Source organism: Leuresthes tenuis, unplaced genomic scaffold (genome assembly GCF_036924035.1).
Source record: "Leuresthes tenuis unplaced genomic scaffold, fLeuTen1.0.hap1 SCAF_15, whole genome shotgun sequence".
NCBI classification, from domain to species: domain Eukaryota; kingdom Metazoa; phylum Chordata; class Actinopteri; order Atheriniformes; family Atherinopsidae; genus Leuresthes; species Leuresthes tenuis.
In genome coordinates this window covers 18,484,786-18,507,792 of record NW_027325369.1, presented here as the reverse complement: position 1 = coordinate 18,507,792, position 23,007 = coordinate 18,484,786, and the positions used below count along the sequence as shown (strand labels likewise).

The 23,007-nt window shown below is 37.0% G+C and overlaps 2 protein-coding genes and 1 long non-coding RNA gene across 17 annotated transcripts; 2 read left to right on the top strand and 1 right to left on the bottom strand.

Moving 5' to 3' along the window:
* Positions 1-362: 362 nt before the first annotated feature.
* Positions 363-11,259, top strand: LOC140269813 (uncharacterized). Its single transcript, XM_072364797.1, has 17 exons — positions 363-770; positions 2,641-2,847; positions 2,945-3,028; positions 3,114-3,218; positions 3,309-3,464; positions 3,635-3,778; positions 3,906-4,049; positions 4,784-4,903; positions 5,046-5,165; positions 5,286-5,330; positions 5,439-5,486; positions 5,581-5,607; positions 8,122-8,265; positions 8,357-9,367; positions 9,947-10,099; positions 10,345-11,198; positions 11,254-11,259. The coding sequence occupies exons 1-17, from the start codon at positions 761-763 to the stop codon at positions 11,257-11,259; spliced, it is 3,378 nt and encodes a 1,125-aa protein (XP_072220898.1). The 5' UTR covers positions 363-760.
* LOC140270008 (uncharacterized) lies at positions 11,243-22,397 on the top strand. 14 transcript variants are annotated; one of them, XM_072365068.1, is made up of 29 exons: positions 11,243-11,826; positions 12,205-12,264; positions 12,805-12,864; positions 13,033-13,092; positions 13,141-13,170; positions 13,279-13,326; positions 13,633-13,662; positions 13,741-14,046; positions 14,137-14,316; positions 14,347-14,570; positions 14,751-14,934; positions 15,055-15,648; positions 16,070-16,156; positions 16,369-16,410; positions 16,522-16,569; positions 16,663-16,731; positions 16,837-16,884; positions 17,072-17,113; positions 17,204-17,272; positions 17,425-17,472; positions 17,746-17,796; positions 18,074-18,118; positions 18,333-18,365; positions 18,953-19,021; positions 19,676-19,723; positions 21,080-21,121; positions 21,262-21,303; positions 21,520-21,549; positions 21,658-22,397. In XM_072365068.1, exons 1-29 carry the CDS (start codon positions 11,280-11,282, stop codon positions 21,741-21,743), a joined length of 3,222 nt encoding a protein of 1,073 aa, XP_072221169.1. In that variant the 5' UTR covers positions 11,243-11,279; the 3' UTR covers positions 21,744-22,397. The 14 variants fall into 14 exon arrangements, with proteins under 14 accessions (XP_072221169.1, XP_072221166.1, XP_072221167.1 ...); XM_072365065.1 differs by having other exon boundaries at positions 13,141-13,214; positions 13,311-13,386; XM_072365066.1 differs by having other exon boundaries at positions 13,141-13,230; positions 13,297-13,326.
* LOC140270011 (uncharacterized) lies at positions 12,794-13,739 on the bottom strand. Of its 2 annotated transcripts, none has more exons than XR_011907681.1 (3): positions 13,633-13,739; positions 13,093-13,170; positions 12,794-12,864 (listed from the first exon to the last, which is right to left on the bottom strand). It is a non-coding gene; the product is annotated as an uncharacterized lncRNA (long non-coding RNA). The 2 variants fall into 2 exon arrangements; XR_011907680.1 differs by having other exon boundaries at positions 12,821-12,894; positions 13,141-13,170.
* Positions 22,398-23,007: the final 610 nt, after the last annotated feature.

Genomic DNA, 23,007 nt, shown 5'->3' with positions numbered 1-23,007 from the left:
TGAACATAATAAAATATCTAATTAGTATCTTCTCTCATAAGAGATTTGGTGGCCTCAAATATGAGAATATTGTACTGAGCAGCAAATTGAATAAAGACGATTTCCCTCTATGTTGTTGTCAAGTCCTGATTTTGTTCACAGAATTTGTTGTTTGGAGAGCAGATTTTAATGGCGACCAGTGGGGGTGCCCAACTCAAGCAGCTGATCTGATCGCACACACCCTTCAAATGCCAAAAAAGGCCTGTCGGAGCAGCTGGTGTGCCGAGCTCCCGCTAAGAATAACCTGGGCCTTCTGGAGGATAAAGTTACCATAAAGTTCTCTGGTCTCTGTGCTGACCTATACCCATGTGAGGTGCCAATAACACTGGGTGGGATACTCTGTCGTTCCCCTCACCCTACCCAACGCTGTGCTTAGCTTGGCTCTTTCATCCCCTGCTTTGCTTTGCTCCACCGCCACAGACCCCCTTCTTCAACGCTGCCGCATTGGCAGCTCTAAATTTCCTAACACTTGCGAGCTTACAATTTATTCTTAATTTTCCATGTTCTTATTTTTTCTCCCAACACCTTCTTTTGGATAACATGGGGAAGGAAACAGGACTGTGATCCCCAAGTGGAAATGGAATAATTTATCAACTGGGACTTGGACATTTTTGATTGATAAGTTGGGACTGATTGGATATACTGAAGCTGTCACCAGTCAGTTCTGCATGAGCGGGCTTTGCCCCCAGCTCAGAGGATCCTACCTGAAATAGTCTCCACAATGGCAGAAGGTAGGATTGTTGTACATGTATCATTAACCACTGCTGGTCAAATTAACTGTAAGTGAGCGGTAGAACTCAAACATCCTCAATAAAACAAGCTGAGCGATAGATAAACTGCAATATTTTGATAAGCTGAGTCCTCCTTGGAGTATGTGTTGAAAGTTAGTTGCTATTAATACAAGATATCATGTAGCAAGAGTATTAGCATTGCTGTCCTGTGACAGGCATGCCTGCTGCTGCTGACGTCTGGGTTTCCAACTCTGGAGGAGGAAGCATTTATTTCTTTGCTTTAAAAACCAACTCATTTTTGCCATAGTACCCTATTATATCTAAAAGCTGTAAAGTGGATATCAACAAAAGCAGTCTTCTGTAATCTGTTCAGACAAGTTGTGTTCTCCAACCTTTTTTTCTGTTTTGGCTTCAGGATTTGAACTGTGTCAGTAAGACGTGCTATTACAAGCAAATGTTGAATGTTGTGAAAAGCTGGTAGTGTCTGTACTTAGAGGATATTTCATCTGAATTAAGGGAATTCTTTTGGAGTACTTCCACCGGCTACCCTTTACATATGTGGAGATGTGTCATGTGTCAGGGGCATGCTTATAGTTCACTCACAGTTTGAAGGTGTCTCTAACACCTTGACAGTCTTTAAGTACGGCAATACAGATGCTGTTACGCTCTGTTTACTGAAGGGTGTGAGGATGCCATTAAATGTCACAACCATTCTTCACTGTACTGAACAGGAGGAAAATATATAATAATCTTGCTTTGGACCTGGAATGGCATGGGTTTTCTGCTCATCAGATGTTTCTAAACAGATATATCATATAAGATGTTGATAACAACAATATAAATGACTATAAAACAGAGGAATGGGTCTTAAAGGTATGTGATGATATTCAGTGAAAGCAGTAGCTGAACACACTGTCTCCAATATGGAATGTGTTAATCTTTCAATCAAACAGGAGCTATCATCTGTCATGATTGGCTGCTGTGTGTAGATGATAAGGCCGGACAGACAGACATTATGTTCCACAGGAACTTCCTCGTTAGATATTGGACTAAGCTGTGTCACTAGTTGAATTGTTGTTACCAAAAGATTATTGTGAGAAATTTGAATGTGTTAATATCTTGGAAATATTCCTCCTTTAATGTCTGAAACATTTTTTTGACAACATTCAATCCTGACAGCCTGATATTCAAGGCAAAACTAAATCTACAAGGATCTTCTGCAATATGAATAAGAGCCACTATCTTCTGTTATTTTACAAAATTGCTTTTAAAGGGATTTTACTTTACTAGAATTGTCTGTATTTTTTTTATTTGGTTCTTGGCTTCCTTGCTGATTTGAAGTGGATCTGGTTCAGATGAATACACAGGATGAGTCTTGAAAACCGACAAGAAGAAGTTGTTGTGTTTTAGTCAGTGGCAGACGCTGACTCAACGTGTGCCTCTGGATCATTTTGAAACATTACACTCGTGTGTAGAGAGACTTTTGCAATGTCTTTTATTTTCAAGACTCCAACTGATTGTGTCTTTCCAAAGGTGAAAAAAGTTAACAGAACATTGACAGACCCAGTTGGGATTAGGAGATATGTCCCCAGAGGAACGCTTTAAATCCCAAACCTAAAAATATCAGTGCAATGCCCTCTGGTGGACAAACTGTGTTATCTTATTTTTGTGATATATTTATGATACACTCATCATATTCATCAGAAATCACAACTGAATTTGTAGCATTTCTATATCATATATATAGTAGTCATGACATAATCATATATAGAAATCCCAAAACACTTTAAGACCCAAAACATTTGACTTTTTTTTAACTGTTATATCCTCCCAGCTTGACTTGTGTATCAATATGTTTTTCCATATACAGGAGCCAAATCCCCCTCTGTCGATGCAGCCAGTGGGGCCTCCAGTGGAGCAGCAGCACCACAGACGAGCTCTCTCAAATCAAAAGGTTGGGGGCTCCTCGGGAAGCTCAAAATGTCTGTGGAGCTGCTGATTGCCCTGGCTGCTCTCTTGTCCTGGGTGGTTGTGGGTGTGGTGATGTTTGACTTTGTGGAGTACAAGACAGTACCTGGTGAGTCTCTATACCTAAAAGTACATTTGCTTTGCTGCCTCAGTCATTTTGGCTGACACATATGTAGAGTTATGAACCTGTTTCCCTTTATTATCAGATATTCAACAAATTATAACGGACCCTGTTCAAGCTGTAAACGATGCTGTTGACGAAATGTCCAGTCTGCTCAATAAGTTCCAAGGTACACAAGTGGGACATTCAGCCTGACATGCTTTTCTGTGTTTACTAGTATTAGACTGTGATGCATATCCTTGCTTCTCTTCCAGAGTGTGCACCTGATTTAAGTGACCCTATGTCGGCTGCTACTTATGCAGCTGAGGAAATAACAGTGGCAAAAGATGGATTTGTTCACTATTTGTCTGATGAGGAAGGTATGACAATTCACTAATTCTAAGGAAAAAAAATGATAGGAAAATAAGAGTTTAGTAATAATTTGAGGTACCCATCTTTCCGGACTTCAGGAAACTTCTACCTCAGCTACATTGATCCTGTGGTCATTGGTCGAGGAGTTTTTCATTCAACCAATGACTTTGTGTCTGGAGTGGTGGGCGTCCTCAGAGACTCACTGTGCGCTGTTGTGGATTATTTATTGGATATGATACTGGATATAAGAAAAGGTGTGTATGTCATTTTCAAGTATTATTTTCTAACTTATTTAACCAGTTTCACACATAATCAAATGACAGAAAAACAAATCTTTTGATTAATTTCACTAAATATTGCTGCCCTCTAACTGTCTGGTTGAATAATTGGTGAACTGATTTGAATCTGGGTTTTTTTGTTGCAGGAAAACTTGATCTTAGCTACATTGACCCTGTGATAATAGGCAGAGGTTTCTTCAATGTAGCTAATGAGTTCATGTGTGGAACGGCGGGCTACATCCAGGATGTGCTCTGCCTCATCCTGGACACTATACTGGGTGTAGTGCAAGGTATTTACTCTCTCTTTTTTGAACCTGCAACATCTTAACAGTTAAGATTGAATACTCAACAGGGTTTACCTGATTTATCTTTCATCCTGTAGCTGTGCTTGTTTGTTTCCTGTTTGTGTTTATTCAGGAGCCACTGATATTAGCTTCATTGACCCAGTTGTCATCGGTAGAGATGTCTTCAGAGTTACAGATAACACAGTGTGTGGAGTACTGGGCTACATCCGGGACATTCTCTGTGCAATCGTGGACACAATACAGGATGTTTTCAAAGGTACATTCTCTTTATTTTTTTTCTCTCTTTTGTATGTTGTTCAGTGGTTACATGAAACAGGCAAACGGAAAAAATATTAAATCTCTACATTAAATTTGATTTAGTATAAAGAAAAATAATCAATAGGATTTCTACATAGTATATGTAGAATTTTAACTTGCATTCATGGAGGCAAGACCAAGATTCTTTTCAGAAGTGTTCCTGATAGCACTGAGAGATTTCCACCACACAATTTCTTTCAGTCTTTAAGAGCATGTTGATTTTTTTTTTAACAACCATGTCCCAGGTTTTTTGGAAACAGTCTTGTATAACTTCACATCCATTTTGTTTTACATTTATTGTCTACTCACTTTATCTATATATCTGTTACAAATTGACTACTAAATCAACATTATAACTCGTGAAATACCAGCTTGTGTTGATGTGAATCGGCTATAACATTGCATTTAATACCTGTAGTAACTAGACATTTGCTTTGATTGTGTGCTGTTCTTCTCAGGAACAACTGACATTAGCTTTGTTGACCCTGTGGTCATTGGTCGACATGTCTTCAGTGTTACTAATGGCTTTGTGAGTGGAATAGCAGGCTACATCCAGGATGTGCTCTGTGCAGTCTTCGATGTGATACTGGATACATTAAACGGTATACATTAAAATGCAAACTCTAACGTGGCTTGTTAGTTGGAGCTTTCACAAACTTCATGAATGATTGATTTCCTTTTTCTGTCAATCAGATATCCAGCAGGCTGTAGGATTCAGTCCCATGTCAGTCCTGAAGACAACAGCAGAAATCACTAAAGAACAGATAAACATGCTTGTGAGCTACCTCTCTACAACACTGACTGGTGAACAAGGTCTGTTATAACATATTCTGTGCAAGGAATATATTTACATCTCATAATGTGGCCACTGTCCACTGTGTTTTTCAGAATATAAGGATACGATGGCATGAAAATGAAGGATCTTTTACTCAAACTTTCATACTTTGATTTTCAGGGATCGTGCCTGAAGCGTCCGTTGATCCGATGAAAGTAGTTGAGGAAGCAGTGCTGGAGTTAAGTGATAAGAAGGACTTGTTCTTGGGTTACATGTCAAGCATACTTGTTGGTGATCAAGGTGAGATTGTTTGCATAAATTAAATCCTACTGTCTCGGGTTGTTCATAGGTTTTGATCTGTATGTGTAAAATGAAACTGCCAAAAATACATTGTTGTATACAGAATTTGTTTTGTTTTAGGTGAACCAGTTTCCTCTCCAGTTGTAAACGTGGTTACTGAAAAAGGTAACTTTTTTATTGTTTTTTTTATACACTTTGAAACATATAATTGCTTAATTATTGTCATGCATTTTACAACTGGCAGTTCTTTAAAAAAAAAATCTCTCTCTTTAGATGAAACTGTAGCTTCTCCATCAGGCATCAATTTGGTTAGAAGAAAAGGTATGTACGCCCGTATTCACCTGTTTTGATTGCAATAATTCAGGTAATGATCCCTTTAAAAGCAATCATCTTTCTTTAAATATTTTAAACACAGGTGAATTTCTACCTTCATTAGAAAAAGGTAAGAAAACACCTCATTACAGCACGTTTCAGCTTAAAATGTATTAGCCAACAGGTTCAATGTGTGTTGACAGCAAATACAGTACACAGACTTGCCAAATGTATTCTTTTCCTGCATGCCTGCACTGATGTCTGTATTTCTGATTTCCTGCCACATTATGCATGATGATAATGTGGTGTCCTTTATCAAAACGCCTTACAGTCCAGTATAATACAGCAACCCTAAGGCATTTTGTGTGTGTGTGTCAGCCCTGTGGTGTGTGGTATGGGCCAATCTTCATCATAACCATTGTTTATCGTTATAATGTATAATTGTTATGGACTTAGGGACTACATTCATCCATTTCTTTGTCTCTGACTGAATTTTATGTTGTAACCTTTTCTAAAACTGTGAACTGATTTGTTTGCCAAAAGTTTCATACAGCTGTGGTGTTTTGTTTCCATTAGAAAAAGTTTGTCCTTGTAACACTGCATATGAAAACTTGTCTTTAATTAATTAATCAATTAATGTGTCTTTATGAGTTGCATTCCTCTGTTTGTGTTTGTTTCATGCACAGTCTGACTGACTGTCACCATTTTAAATGGATGTCATGTGCACAATTGAACCTGGAAATATTGATTTAAACAGAGACAACTTTCGTTAGTCGAATTCCTGAATATTGGGTTTAGAATGCAGACTTCAAGCGGGGGCTGTTCCTCCATCCTATTTTAAGCAAATAATTGGTTTGCAGTGTGGTTTTTACATTTGGAAGCTGTCACTGTCCACACAAAGCACACAGCAAAAAGTGTCAAAAACAAATTCAGATCTATCAGAGCAAGAGCAGACACATCAGGAATGGATAAATCAACACTCTGTTATATTCTGAGAAATAACAAAAACAGACTGTTGAGCTTGGCAATACAAAACAGCCCGTAGATGTCCACAGAAGACAACAGAGGTGAACGATTAATGGATTATTTCCACAGTGAAAAAATAAATCTGTTCACATCATTAAACTAGAAAACAAAACTCTGCAGAAAGTACAGAGGGTTCACCACAAAACCAGAAACCATAAGCCTCAGGAATACAAAGGATGGATTAGACTTTACCAAAAAAACATCTTCAATAGCCAGAGCAGCTCTGAAACAGCATTCTTTGGAAAGATGAAATTGAGTTCAACCTCAACTAGAATGACACATTGAAAAAAATATGGAGGTTTGGAGAATGAAATATGTGTCTGTTAGCATTGACACCAGGTCACTAATGTTTACTAGTGATTGCGACAGAAGACCTAAGCAGCCACATCAGTTCTGAAGTGTATATTGAAATACTGTGTGTTCACATTCAGCTGAATGCAGCAAAGCTGACGTGACAGTGCTTTAAAATTCCTGGGAAACAACCCATACTTATAAATACTCTTAAATTAAAGCTAATAAAGTGCTCAGCTAGCAAAACAGTGCCATCATGTCTATAAATTTCCATCTATTTTGATTGTCTTAATTGGATTATGTGGGTGTTAACATGAAATATTTCACTTGACCTGCGCATGTAATTATGAAAGTCTCCACCACATCTTTGATCAGTGTTGGTCATCTTACTTTAAAAAAGTAATTAGTTACAGTTACAAATGACTTCTCCCAAAAAGTAACTGAGTTAGTAACTCAGTTACCTCATTGTAAGAGTAATTAGTTACTCAGCAAAGTAACTGTGATGTTATTTTTCATGTTCTATACGCTATTACGTTCTATAACATCTTTGACGTCAAAGATGTTTATATTAACTGATTGAAGAATAAAAAACACTATATACAGTATTTTAGAACATTTGGTATTTATTTAAACTCAATAGATTACAGCCTGCTATGTTAGTGTGTGTTGATGTGAGGTGCTTCATAAGATTGGAGTTGCTTGAGGCAGACGTGGATAAAGACTTTTTTCCTGGGCATAGTGTGCATGTTACATAAACATTCTTTCTTTTAATTAAAATGAGCGAGAAGTAGTGCTTGCAGTTTGAGGACGCTACCTTTGAATTTCCCTGGCTCGTCGCCATTGACGCTATCTTGTTGTGTTTGGCAGTCAGAGCGTACAGTGAGACAGCGTTAGTAATGCTGTTATACTCTAACGCCGTTATTACCAACACTTTGTTTGATACATTTGAAAGAAATTGAATAAAGCATTATTTAGTATTGTGAATTAAATATTACCATATCAATGTCCATATTTTAGTTGATAATGCGTTAGAGAACCGCTGGCAGGGTGTGTTTTAATCAATGGCCAGAAGCAAAGTATGGGATAAGTCAATTACAAAAACTCTATCAATATTGATATTAAACAGGAAAAGACACAAATTGGAAGATGTGGTGTACACTGTCATAAGCAATATTATGAATTATCATAGCCACTTGCCATTTCACCCTAATTTCACCCCAAAAATGTTATTGTTTGTACTCAAAATCAGATTTTGAGCTGCATTTTCTTATGAATTGCCAAAGATGTAATTGTCACTTTAAAGTGATGACAAGGATTCATAATACAGTTACAGAGATGATGCACGCTGCGGAAGATGAAGCTACCTCGGCTGCAGAGAAAAGTGCAGGCTCAAATACAGAGGAAGCGGAGGCTGAAGAGTCCACCCAAGCTGCCGGTACAGCGCGACTGCCTGAGGCAGAGGATGATGAGGGTAGATGCTTGTTTGTTTTTTCATTAATAGTTACAATAATAAGATTCGAGATCAATAACGGGTTCTAAATTCACTGCTATCACATCACTAGTGAAACTTGTCGAAGAAACGCAACCTGAGCTTTCACTGAATGGGGATGAAATCACAGATGATGACAGCAGGGAGGAGGAAAGGGGAGAGGAAGAAGAGAATGATAATGAGGAAGAAGAGAATGCAACAAAGGAGGATGCAGAACAGCTGAAGCAAGAAGAAGAGCAGAAAGAAGAGGAAGGTGATGGTAAAGAGAAGGAGGAATTCGAAATACGGCAAGAACAAGAAGAAGAGAGACACATTAGGACAGAGCAGACTGTGTTAGAGGGAGAGAAGAAACATCCAGCAGAGGGAGTAGTAGAGCATATCGAGTTGGAGGAGGAGGAACCCAAAACTGAAAACACTTTTTCAGTCAATAAGGATGAAAAGGAAGATGCAGAGGAAACTGATGAAGTAATACAAGATCAACAGCAGGAAAGAATAACCAATGAGGCTGTAGAGGATGAGCAAAGGGAGGAAAACAAAATGAAAGAGGATTTGGAACAAAATAGGAAAGAAGAGGAGGACACCAAAACATATGTACTTGTAGAAGATGTGGAGAAGGAGGAAGAAGAGGAAACAAAAGCAGAAGAAGAAGAGATAAAAACAGAAGAAGTGGAAATTGAATACGGCGATCTCCATGTTGATGAAGCTAGATATGAACAAAGCACTGATAAACCTGGCAGTGATGTTGGAGATCAGTTTGAAAAAACTGATGAGGAAGATAAAGATGAAGACAAAGAAAAAGAGTCCTTTGCCCAAGAACTTGAACTTAAAATAATGTTATCTGAAAAGCTTGAAAATGACAGCGCAGTACCTGAAACTAGTGAACACGAGGAAGAGGAAGTCAAAACAACTTCATTACCTGATTACAAAGAATTTGAGTTCACTGGCATAAGTGATGATCGCGATGAAAATAACAACAACAGTGAGAGCAGGAAGACTGAACAAAAGAGGAAGACTCGCAGTCCCTTCAAGAGGCTCAGAAAAGCCAGAGTGTCACATAAAGAACACGGCGATAAACATGAGAAAGGTACAAAACAATAGCCATTATCATCAAGTATTCATCATCCTGTTGCCATTAAAGTCACTAGAATATGTTGACTGTCTTGATTAATAATGAATTCATCAAAGGGAGTACCAAATGCTCCTTAACCACCTTGCTGTGTCATAACTGAAGGTTTGATGGTTGCTGTTTCGTGACTGTATTTTAAAGTTTTCCTTCCTGGTGTTCTAACAGTGTAATTTGTAAATTGGTTGTATGACTACTAATCATTAAGCAGAACATTCAGCCTTGTCGCTTACAGTTTATTGTTTAGATAATAAAAATTTGGACATTTAACAAAACACCTGCAATCAAAGGTTGACATCAGCAGGTCATTTCAGCTTGTATTTATATATTAAATCATTAAAGTTGTTGTGCTGGTCAAATAAATGGCAAGAAATGCATGTTGCTTTCTAAAATATACTTTAGTTCTCGAAAAGCTGAAGGAAACAAGCAATGACAGAAGTTTTCTAACATTTTACTCACTTGCACTGATACGATATCAACATAAAGATGTGATCAACATGTGTGACAATCGTGCCTTTAAAAATGCGTTGATGCTTACAGATCTCAAAGTTCCAGGATCTGAAGAGGAGGACGAAAAAGAATATATAGCCAAAGAAGAGGAAACTGTAGTTTCAGAACTAAAAGAAGTAAAGCCAAAGGAGGAGGTCAAACCTGAGATCAAACCCCATGACAAGTTACCTATAAAAGCAAAAGGTAATGACATTCATTGGTGACCATGAAAAATAACATGTAAAATCAATAAACCGATAAAATATAGGTACATATTATATCAAATATCTTTGTTGCATATAAAATAAATGTATGTAAGGAATATTAAATATTACCAAAAAGGTGTTCTGAAAATGTATCCATATAAACTGTACTTGATGGGTTGATCAGATGAAAGATTGTCATTGCCAGGTGTTAATTTTAAGATATATTATCATGGTTTCTTTTAGAAGAACAAGATATGAAAGAGGAGGCAAAGCCATTTAAAGAAGACAAAGAAAAGACAATAGCAACAGAAGATAAGGAAGAGGGAACACCTCCCATGGAGGAAATACAGGAAAAGACATTAATAATAGACATAACAGCTGAAAATATTTTGAGAAAAGAAGCTGAGAAACTAACACCAGAAGAGAAAGAAAAACATAGAGAAGAGGGGGAAAGAATGAAGAAGCCAAAAGAGGAAAAAATAGAAGTAGAAAAACATCTAACACAAGAAGAAGAAATAAAGAAATCTACAAAAGATGAGAAAGAAGTAAAAACACCTCCCACAGAAGACATAGAAGTAAAGAGACCTTCAAAAGAAATTAAAGAAGAAAAGATACCTTCCGGAGAAGATGTAGAATTAAAGAAATCTCCGAAAGAAGAAAAGACACCTCCTACAGAAGAAGTAGAAGTAAAGAAACCTCTGAAAGACAGAAAAGAAGAAGAGATACCCCCCACAGAAGACATAGAAGTGAAGAAGCCTACAAAAGAAGAAGTACAAGTAAAGAAACCTCCGAAAGAAGACGTACAAGTAAAGAAGCCTCCAACAGAAAAGGAAGAAGACGAACCTCCTGAAGAAGAGGTAGAAGTAAAGATCTCTCCAAAAGAAAAGAAAGAAGAAAAGAAACCTCCTAAAGAAGAAATAGAAATAAAGAAGCCTCCAAAAGAAAAGGAAGAAGACAAACCTCCCTTAAAAGAAGTAGAAGACATAGAAGTAAAGAAACCAAAAGAAATTAAAGAAGAAAAGAAAACTCTAAAAGAAGAGGTAGAAGTAAAGAAACCAAAAGAAATGAAAGAAGAAAAGAAAACTCTAAAAGAAGAGGTAGAAGTAAAGAAACCAAAAGAAATGAAAGAAGAAAAGAAAACTCCCAAAGAAGAGGTAGAAGTAAAGAAACCAAAAGAAATGAAAGATGAAAAGAAACCTCCCAAAGAAGACACAGAAGTAAAGAAACCTCCAAAAGAAAAGGAAGAAGAAAAGAAACCTTCCAAAGAAGATGTAGAAGTGAAGAAACCCCTCAAAGAAGACGCAGAAGTAATTAAACCTCCAAAAGAAGATGTAGTAGTAAAGAAACCTCCAAAAGAAAAGAAAGAAGATAAGAAACCTCCCAAAGAAGAGGTAGAAGAAAAGAAACCTCCAAAGGAAAAGAAACCTGCCAAAGAATACATAGAAGTACAGAAACCTCCAAAAGAAAAGAAAGAAGATGAGAAACCTCCCAAAGAAGATGTAGAAGTAAAAAAGCCTCAAAAAGAAAAGGAAGAAGACAAGACACCTCCCAAAGAAGACGTAGAAGTGAAGAAACCCCTCAAAGAAGAGGCAGAAGTAATTAAACCTCCAAAAGACAAGAAAGAAGCCAAGAAACCTCTCAAAGAAGACATAGTCGTAAAGAAACCTCCAAAAGAAAAGAAAGAAGACAAGAAACCTCCCAAAGAAGAGGTAGAAGTAAAGAAACCTCTAAAAGAAAAGAAAGAACAAAAGAAACCTCCAAAAGAAGACATAGAAGTAAAGAAGCCTCCAAAAGAAAAAACTGAAGACAAGAAACCTCCCAAAGAAGAGGTAGAAGAAAAGAAACCTCCAAAAGAAAAGAAACCTGCCAAAGAATACATAGGAGTACAGAAGCCTCCAAAAGAAAAGAAAGAAGACAAGAAACCTTCCAAAGAAAAGGTAGAAGTAAAGAAGCCTCCAAAAGAAAAGACTGAAGATAAGAAACCTCCCAAAGAAGAGGTAGAAGTAAAGAAACCTACAAAAGAAAAGAAAGAAGAAAAGAAACCTCCCAAAGAAGAGGTAGAAGTAAAGAAACCCCCAAAAGAAAAGAAAGAAGAAAATAAACCTCCCAAAGAAGAGGTAGAAGTAAAGAAACCTCCAAAAGAAAAGAAGGAAGACAAGAAACCTCCAAAAGAAGATGCAGAAGTAAAGAAGCCTCCACAAGAAAAGACTGAAGATAAGAAACCTCCCAAAGAAGAGGTAGAAGTAAAGAAACCTCCAAAAGAACAGAAAGAAGGCAAGAAACCTCCCAAAGAAGAGGTAGAAGTAAAGAAGCCTCCAAAAGAAAAGAAAGAAGACATGAAACCTCTCAAAGAAGAGGTAGAAGTAAAGAAGCCTCCAAAAGAACAGAGAGAAGACAAGACACCTCCCAAAGAAAAGAAAGAAGAAAAGAAACCTTCCAAAGAAGAGGTAGAAGTAAAGAAACCTCCAAAAGAAGAGAAAGACGAAAAGAAACCTTCAAAAGAAGACGTAGCGGTACAGAAACCTCCAAAAGAAAAGAAAGATGAAAAGAAACCTTCCAAAGAAGAGGTAGAAGTAAAGAACCCTCCAAAAGAAGAGAAAGAGGAAAAGAAACCTCCTAAAGAAGACGTAGCGGTACAGAAACCTCCCAAAGAAGAGGTAAAAGTAAAGAAACCTCCAAAAGAAAGGAAAGAAGAAAAGAAACCTCCCAAAGAAGAGGTAGAAGTAAAGAAACCTCCCAAAGAAGAGGTAAAAGTAAAGAAACCTCCAAAAGAAAGGAAAGAAGAAAAGAAACCTCCAAAAGAAAAGAAAGAAGAAAAGAAACCTGCCAAAGAAGAGGTAGAAGCAAAGAAACCTCCAAAAGAAAAGAAACCCCCCAAAGAAGAGGTAGATGCAAAGAATCTTCTCAAAGAAAAGAAAGAAGAAAAGAAACCTACCAAAGAAGAGGTAGAAGTAAAGATCTCTCCAAAAGAAAAGAAAGAAGACAAGACACCTCCCAAAGAAGAGGTAGAAGCAAAGAAACCTCCCAAAGAAAAGAAACCTCCAAAAGAAGACGTAGAAGTAAAGAAACCTCCAAAAGAAAAGAAAGAAGAAAAGAAACCTCCCAAAGAAGAGGTAGAAGCAAAGAAACCTCCAAAAGAAAAGAAACCTGCCAAAGAAGAGGTAGAAGCAAAGAAACCTCCAAAAGAAAAGAAACCTCCCAAAGAAGAGGTAGAAGTAAAGAAACCTCCCAAAGAAGAGGTAAAAGTAAAGAAACCTCCAAAAGAAAGGAAAGAAGAAAAGAAACCTCCAAAAGAAAAGAAAGAAGAAAAGAAACCTGCCAAAGAAGAGGTAGAAGCAAAGAAACCTCCAAAAGAAAAGAAACCCCCCAAAGAAGAGGTAGATGCAAAGAATCTTCTCAAAGAAAAGAAAGAAGAAAAGAAACCTACCAAAGAAGAGGTAGAAGTAAAGATCTCTCCAAAAGAAAAGAAAGAAGACAAGACACCTCCCAAAGAAGAGGTAGAAGCAAAGAAACCTCCCAAAGAAAAGAAACCTCCAAAAGAAGACGTAGAAGTAAAGAAACCTCCAAAAGAAAAGAAAGAAGAAAAGAAACCTCCCAAAGAAGAGGTAGAAGCAAAGAAACCTCCCAAAGAAAAGAAACCTGCCAAAGAAGAGGTAGAAGCAAAGAAACCTCCAAAAGAAAAGAAAGAAGAAAAGAAACCTCCCAAAGAAGAGGTAGAAGCAAAGAAACCTCCAAAAGAAAAGAAACCTGCCAAAGAAGAGGTAGAAGCAAAGAAACCTCCAAAAGAAAAGAAACCTCCTAAAGAAGAGGTAGATGCAAAGAATCTTCTCAAAGAAAAGAAAGAAGAAAAGAAACCTCCCAAAGAAGAGAAAGAAGTAAAGATCTCTCCAAAAGAAAAGAAAGAAGACAAGAAACCTCCCAAAGAAGAGGTAGAAGCAAAGAAACCTCCAAAAGAAAAGAAAGAAGAAAAGAAACCTCCCAAAGAAGAGAAAGAAGTAAAGATCTCTCCAAAAGAAAAGAAAGAAGACAAGACACCTCCCAAAGAAGAGGTAAAAGTAAAGATCTCTCCAAAAGAAAAGAAAGAAGACAAGAAACCCCCCAAAGAAGAGGTAGAAGTAAAGAAACATCCAAAAGAAAAGAAAGAAGAAAAGAGACCTGCCAAAGAAGAGGTAGAAGCAAAGAAACCTCCAAAAGAAAAGAAAGAAGAAACAAAACCTCCCAAAGAAGATGTAGAGGTACAGAAACCTCCCAAAGAAGAAGTAGAAGTAAAGAAACCTCCAAAAGAAAATAAAGAAGACAAGAAACCTCCCAAAGAAGAGGTAGAAGCAAAGAAACCTCCCAAAGAAAAGAAAGAAGAAACAAAACCTCCCAAAGAAGATGTAGAGGTACAGAAACCTCCCAAAGAAGAAGTAGAAGTAAAGAAACCTCCAAAAGAAAATAAAGAAGACAAGAAACCTCCCAAAGAAGAGGTAGAAGCAAAGAAACCTCCCAAAGAAAAGAAAGAGGAAACAAAACCTCCCAAAGAAGATGTAGAGGTAAAGAAGCCTCCAAAAGAAAAGAAAGAACACAAGAAAACTTCCAAAGAAGAGGTAGAAGTAAAGAAGCTTCCCAAAGAAAAGAAAGAAGACAAGAAACCATCCAAAGAAGAGGTAGAAGTAAAGAAACCTCCAAAAGAAGACATAGAAGAACAGAAACCTCCAAAAGAAAAGAAAGAAGAAAAGAAACCTCCCAAAGAAGAGGTAGAAGTAAAGAAACCGCCAAAAGAAGACGTAGAAGTAAATAAACCTCCCAAAGAAAAGAAACCTCCCAAAGAAGAAGTAGAATTAAAGAAACCTCCCAAAGAAAAGAAAGAAGTAAAGATCTCTCCAAAAGAAAAGAAAGAAGACAAGACACCTCCCAAAGAAGAGGTAGAAGTAAAGATCTCTCCAAAAGAAAAGAAAGAAGAAAAGAAACCTCCAAAAGAAGACGTAGAAGTAAAGAAACCTCCCAAAGAAAAGAAACCTGCCAAAGAAGAGGTAGAAGCAAAGAAACCTCCAAAAGAAAAGAAAGAAGAAAAGAAACCTCCCAAAGAAGAGGTAGAAGTAAAGATCTCTCCAAAAGAAAAGAAAGAAGACAAGAAACCTCCCAAGGAAGGAAAAATAATCTCTCTGAAGGAACCTCTCAGGGGAGAGATGGAAATAAAACCATCTAAGGACGAAACAGAACCCAAAAAGGATCCAAGTGACAAAGAGATTAAGTCTAAGGAAATGAAGGAAGTGAAGAAACCTTCTCAGATAAAGAAAGAAGTGTTGAAACCTTCACAGGAAGAGAAAGAAAGAAAAATATCATCAGTGGAGGACAAAGAAGTGGAAATGGTTTCACAAACAGAAATAGAAATGAAGAAAAAAAAGACGTCTACGCAAGACGAAAAGAGACCTGCCAAAGAGATGAGAGAGACAATTCCCAAAGAGGAAAAGGAAAAAACAAAGCTCCAAAAAGAAGGGGAGGAACTCGTGATTACTCCGAAAAAAGACAAGGAAGCTGTGAAGAAGAGAGCTACCAAGACAGGTAGTTAAATGCCAACCTTCTATTTGTTTCCAGCATAGCTCAGACACAGTAGTGTGTCATGTGAACTACTTTCGTCTTGATGAAGCTGATGGGGAAGCAATTAGTGTTGCAGATATTAGTGAGCTTAGTCAGACATTGAATGACCAAAGTGTAGCATTTACCTCAAAAGGTTATCTGCTCAAGAATAGTTTGTTTTGGTGAAAAATGTGGACTGTGTGACAGAAAATAATCCCTCTTTGGGAGGTATGAACTGTTTTCAGTACAAATTCATACGACTTAACTGTTGTCGCTGACAGAGTTTGTCAAAAATAAACCCAACCGGAGCCGAAACAGTTTAGGCTTCCTTATCTCTGTATCATATTCATTCCTTCCAAACGTTTTTATAAAACGGTTAAATGTGTTTTTCTTCTTTTTATACCAGATGCCAAACCAAAAAGGAGAATCAAAGAAGTCAAGCAGGAGGTTGCTTCTCTTCTTAAGAAAGAACATCTTAATGTTACAAAAACAGGTGACACAACACGCTGAAATATGAATGTTAATGTGTATTTATCAGGCAGTCTCATTATGGATGTCTCTTTTATGCACCAGAGACACTGACTTTAATCATCAGTATGAGCAGATTATCAGTTTTATTATGCAAATGTCTGCAGTATAATCTTTAGAAAATAACTGATCAAGAGGCGATGCTTTGCTAACACGATGTCCTCTGTTGTGACTTAGAAGTACCAAAGAAAAAAGCCAAACCAGCCCCTGCCAAGAAAGGTAACACCCATACTGTCTTTTGATAATGTCTCGGGAACAAAGAACAATGGGACTTATTACCCTGAGAATGAAAATGTTCCTGAAAATGAATATTTTGCATTTGACAAACAGAGGCTGCTGCTCCTAAAGAAAAGGGCGAACCATTCATCTTGACAAAAGGTAATCCCGATGCTTGACTTGATATATGTCCTCTAGATTATTACACTAACTACGCAAACAGTATCGATTTCATTCTCAAACTTCTGTTGACAGAAGAAGAAGGCGCCCCAAAAAATGCATCTCTGGTGAAGGAGAGGGTCAAAATAGTGCCGATAAAGAAAGGTGTTTCCTCTTTAATTCAATTTATTATCAGTTTCTTTGGTTTCAGGGTCACATCTTACCCCTTGCTTAATAATAATTATTAATATGTTTTTTTCCTTTCTGCAGAGGTCAAGGTACCAAAAGAAAAAATCCGAACAGTCTCCGCAAAGACAAGTATGACCCATATTGTTTTTCATTTATGAGACCATCAGGATGTTGGTTTGATGATTAATGTTGTGTTTAGCTGCCAAGGTTTCAAAACAGAAGTTTAAACTGCTTTTACAAAAGCTTTTAAGAATGAATGACTCTCGTGCTTAGCTTTATACTTTTGTGTTGCTGAACCTGAACTGTGTGTACTCAGAACCTGCTCCAGTCAAGACAAAACCACCACCACCAGTTAAAGGTAACACAACATAAGTGTTATGCTCAAGTTTAAGTAACTGTATATATCCGAATGTGTAACTAAGCAGAACAGCTTTTTTAATCCTCACAGAGCTAGAAGTACCAGACAGAAATGCCTCTTTTACAAGAGAAAAGGCAAAGGCGATACCACTGAGGAAAGGTAAATCTTTAACCCGATTTTTTTTTTTTCAATTCTTTTATGTACCACCATACGTCTTTAGAAAGTGAAAATTGCTCAATATACACGTTCAAATGTTGAATATTCTCCGAATGTTTCCATCAATGCTTTTATTTTTATTTTTTCTGCTGTAGTGGCCGTAAAACCGAGAGAAAAAGTCAAACCAGCGGTGACCAAAAAAGGTATTTACAATGACATTTTACTGGTCAAGTAAAGAAAAGAACCAGATGTACTCAATTCCAATGAATCTCTTCATCGTATATGTGTTTACGATATGTCCAAGTGTTTGTATTTCCCATGAACATTTTTTTGTGATCCAGCTTTGCTGCTGGGAGATGTTTGATGTTGCATGGTGGGAATGGATTACATCATTTGTTGCCGTGATAACATCCCACACATTAATGATTTTTGCAACCAAAGCTGGAATGATTTGTTGTTGCTATTGTTTTCTTTAGAAGCCGTAGTTCTCAAGGAGAAGAGGGTCGAGCCAGTGTCTCCCAAAAAAGGTGTTTCTGAGTTTTTTCTCATTCTCCTTTTCCATTCATCTCAGCACATGATGTGAATAGAAGCCTACAATCGATTCTCAGTAGTTCAACAATTTTCTTTATAAAGAGTTTCACATTTTTAATGTCAGTAATAAGTGTCGTTTGGGCTGTATTTGTGCCAGTTCGTCAGTAGGCTTGATTTTGACACTTTATCTACCATAATATCTACCACTTTTTTGTTTTTGTCATATTCAAAGCTGAAATACACTTTGGGTTATTGTTTTGTTTTGTTTTTTAGCACAAGTTCCGAAGGCGAAACCAACACCTGCTGAAAAGAAGAAAGGTAAAGAGCGCAAATGGATCTGTTGGTATTTCAGTCCAATCTGGTACAACTCAAGTCATGACCGGTTCTACTAACATGCAGCTACTGACAACAGAAAAAAATCATCTGTTACTTTTCTTGTCTGTTGTTCTTTTGTCAAGTTGATCAGTCAAGTTTAAGAAGTCGTGAATTCCATCAGTCATCGTGACACTCATTTTCTCTTTTTTCTCTTTAGAAGTTGAGTCCAAACCAGCTCGTGCCAAAAAAGGTAATACCTATATAATCCATCATTATTGTTTTGTGAAGTTAGCGACCATCAACAGAACGACTGAAATGCTTCTTTTATCATGTTTTATATTCAGAATCAGAGACTGATGGAGTAGGTCAAACAAATCATGCATGTATACACACAGCTACACTCAAATGGGCCTTGGCACTCTGTATGTGCTCATAAGTTCCATCTTTTTGTAAAAACAGTGACGAGTAAGCGTATATTAAAATAAGTTTCATTAAGACTGCGTTTCACTTTCCAGACTGTGGCACAACATCTGTGCAGTGAATTCAGCTGTACTTATAACCGTTGAAACCGTTTTTTTTTCAAATGCTCCACAGCATTCGGGCACATTTTAGTCAATGAAGCGACTCTGTGCCCTGCAGTGAAATGGGACAGTCGAGCTGTGACTCGCTACTCAGTCATGAATGAACCCATGCAGTGTATTCCACTCCTATATTCACCTAAATCACATCAGACATGACATGACATATGCTGTATTTTCTCTACGTATTGTGCATACATTGATTCTGAAAACGTTACTTTTAAAAACTTTTGAAAAGTGTTATTTGTCATTTTTTTAGCTTCTTCTAAAAGAGAGACTGAAAGACAAAAGGAAAAGGAAAAGTTCAAATCACTGCTAAAGAAGAAAGGTAGCTTCCTAAAGCTGTCTGCCTGCAGATTCTGCTCCTGTGTTGTAGCTTGCAAAAACTATTATCATCCAACACATTGCAACATAGTGCTAAAGCAGCAACAGTATACTGTACGTGGCACCAGAACTAAATACTAAATTAACTACACTTTCTTTCTCACAGTCTGGTCATGTTGAGGGAAAATGACAAACCAATCCATGTCCTTCTGTGAAAGCTAATAGAACATTTGTAATTGACTAGGTCAGGCTGATCCACCAAACATTAGGAATGTGTTGTAAATGTTGACATTTGGGCAGCCTATCTGACAGCTTCAAGCTCTATGAAAAACTCCATCTAGAAGAAATAGAGGCATACAACACAAAGCATGTGTTCACAAAACCAGAAGCATCAAAAGTGGTCAAACCAGGAAGTGGGTTGCCCAGGCAGACTTTAAGACTTTATTGGTCAGTAAAGCTGTTTTTAGAGAACACTTTCAAAAACCGATCACAGCTTTTTAGTTATAGATGCCTCACGCTCTGCTCATGCTATCAAGAGTTCATTTTGGCGTGGCTATGCTGCTGAATTCAAGTTTCTATTAGCATTGTTGGAAAATACTAACTTTCTGCTGTTTTAAGTTCTGTATGTCAGTTGTTCACTTTTGATTTCGCTTTACAGAACTGGAGACCCCCAGAGAAAAGGACAAACCTGCTGCGGTAAAGAAAGGTGCGTTGCTCTTTAAGCTATTTTCTCACATTACTGAAGGTCACTTTATGAGGCAAAAGCATTAGTGACACATCACTGGTACAATGTGTCGATAGTCAGCAAATCTGTTAAGAATTTGTGTCTAGAAGAAGATTCTATGTTCTGTTGAATATGCCGAGAAAATTATTGCCAGTTTTTGCCAGAAATCTTTGCCCAAATAAAAGAACTCTTTGTTTTATCGACTTTTATCCCTTGTGGCACAGCCATGTTGAGGGAAAAGATCAAACCAGTCCGTGCAAAGAAAGGTAAAATCCTGCAGGTGCTTCAGCTCAAACAGCACTTCATTGTAACCAGCAGTGGTAATCTGATTACAATTTGTACAATTTGTAATCTGATTACAACACGCAGGCCACTGCAAACCTTAAATGTATATATATGTATATGTTTTAAGTTGTTCAAGAGAAATCAGCCACAATGAAAAAAGATAAACACTAAACCTGCTGCTGAAAGCTGAGAATATTTCCCTGCTGGAAGTGAAAATGGTCTGGATTAAGTTTTGCAAATAAAATCTAAATTCATGTGCATGTTTACACTCAGCAAGGGAATAATCTCATGTTTATAGACCAGACAAATAAGTAGAATTGTTTTCCTGAAAAAACAATGATTTATGGATTTATGTCTGATAAACCTATTAATAGCACTGCTGCAGTAATGTCTGTGCTATCACTGCATGCTGGTAGTTAGATCAACTCTGAATTGACCTTTTTCTAATAACGGCCCATTTATAAGGGGTTTATAAGTCATAACTAATGACCTATTAAGTTTGATCATTTATGACCAATTATTTACCAATGCTTGTTGTTGTGTTATTAGTTCTCAGTACGCATTTGCAAAGCCAAATTGTGTCAATCTCCTTGTTGTTTGTTTTTTTTATAACTTTTTATCTTCTATTTAGCTTCGATTTTCTGTTGATTAAAAGACAGAGTGGGTCTTCATAAGCTTTACTATTTCCAAATAAATTAGAATTGATTATCATTACAGAGTATTAGAAAATATTAGCTATTCTTTGAACCCTAAACTACGACTTATAATCTCTTTATAAAGATTTCTAGTCAGTAAATGGGGCCGACTTGAAGCTTATTGCTTTCTTATATTTATTTATTTATACATTTATTTATCTATTTAATCTAATTTATCCTCTCCTGGTCATCTGCATGTCTTTTCTTAACAATATTACGATACTGACCTGGAGGATGGATTGAGGGAAGGGTCTGTAACAGAAACAAGAGTTAGTTATGCCAATACATCAAATCAAACCAGTTCACAGTATATCCTATAAATCATTAATGGACAAAAACTTATTTTGTGTCGTTTTAGGAAAAACTGCTGAGAAGACGGCAGCTAAAGAAGAAACTAGAGGTAAAGTGTGCAACTGCCTTTGAAACCTAAATGGTCTAGAGTGTTGATGTGAAGAAGAACCATTAACAGTAGTTAAACAATCAAGATAAATGCCTTTAATATCTCCTTGAAATGTTTTCATGACATGTTGCCATTTACAGAAGATCGGGTTCTTAGAGAGATATCGGAGCCTACAAAGAAAGGTATTGAGTTTTTAAAGCAATTCAGTTTTGAGTGTTTTATTATACACAGTGTAGCTTTATTAACTTGATTCGTTCACAAAACTACTGTTGTAGAAAAAACTGTTGAGAAGAAAGTTGTCAAGAAGGTTAAAGGTACTCGGTAGGTCTAGTTGCTGTATTTTGAGTTTGCAAATAAAACATTTTAACGTTATTTTCTTTTCTTGTTTTTTTTTCCAGAAGAGCCGGCTGACAGCTTTTTCATGGATGGTAAAAAAAATTCCCTTATTAAAACCGCAGTATACATTAGTGTGCAGTTCATTATCAGTGTCATCTCAAGTGAAAACACCCTTCTGAACTGTCTCACTGCTTTTGCAGACGAACTGCCCTACTTCCAGTGTTTCTTTGTGGACGAGGACGAGGCCCAGATTCCATTTTATGCCTTCTCACCTCTACATCTTTGACACTTCAGTCTGAAGACAGTCTGAGGTTTACCATTAAGTCCATCTACTGATAATGACATGGTCACGTCACACTCTGTGCCGCACAAACACGGCTTCAGCTCATCACTGTTTGCCTCCAGCAGGATATCCCTGGACGGCGGGAGATGATAGCAGGATTTTGTGTGATGGGACTTTTTTATTTCTGTTTCCAGAATTGGTTGAGCTCTCGCACCAAAATACATGCAGTCAGTGTCATTCCTTTCCATTGTTTTTCTTCTTTTATTAACTTTTTTTTATTTGATTTGATGTATGCAGTCGTTTTTAAAGGTGATGTTATTGGGAATATTTTGAATGGAACAATCGAGTGCATGAACTTCAGTTCATCATTCACGTTGATCTTAAAGCAACGCATAGAAAATTTTCTTCACAGCTCATTTCATTTTGCTGTAATTAGTTAGTTTAAAAGTACTGTGAGACTGTATAATAATGTTTCTTGTCCTTGAGTAGCATCAAGCACTCTATGCAGCTATGCTGTAAACGGGGTACAAAAAAAGCCACTGTTATTTACGTATTTAAGGTGGACTTGGATTCAACTCCTCTCAGCCCACATTTACTTGAAAAGTTGTTGGTTTTTTTTACATTAACTGTAAACCTACATTGAAGCTTACTTTCAATAAGCGCTTCATGTAGTGAAGCGCTTTGAGTGGTCAGCTAGACTAGAAAAGCGCTATACAAGTACAAGTCCATTTACCAAGTCCATTTACCATTTACTTTCTGTCATCAACAAAGCTTTTAATGCTCTGCTTGGATTCATGGTGTTTGTTCACATTTTTTATATGACTTCAGTAAGTTCAAAGGATTTCTTTCTCACAACTTTTAAAGAAATCATAATTTGAGCATTTTCTAAGATAGTGCAGGAAAGCTTTTATTTTATTTTGTCCATTGTTTTAAGGAATGACCATGCACTGTATATGAGAGCTCCCAAAGTCACAGGTGGAATACCGCCTGAAATGTTGAAAGTCTTATTTAATGTTACCATCTGGATGTCTGCACCAGCTCCTCATTTATAATTTTGGTGCTAATGGCAAGCATTACATTTCCTGAACTCTTAAAGTGAGGCTTGAGTTCAGTTTTATTATTTGATTTTTTTCTACCATCAGGTATCAGATTTATTCTGTAATTCCTTGATTGACCAAACACACACTGTCACTGACTTTGTCGCTGGCTGTTTATCTGTGTAAAGGAGGTAGAAACTTGACATATTGTGGGAACTTTTTGACAGGTT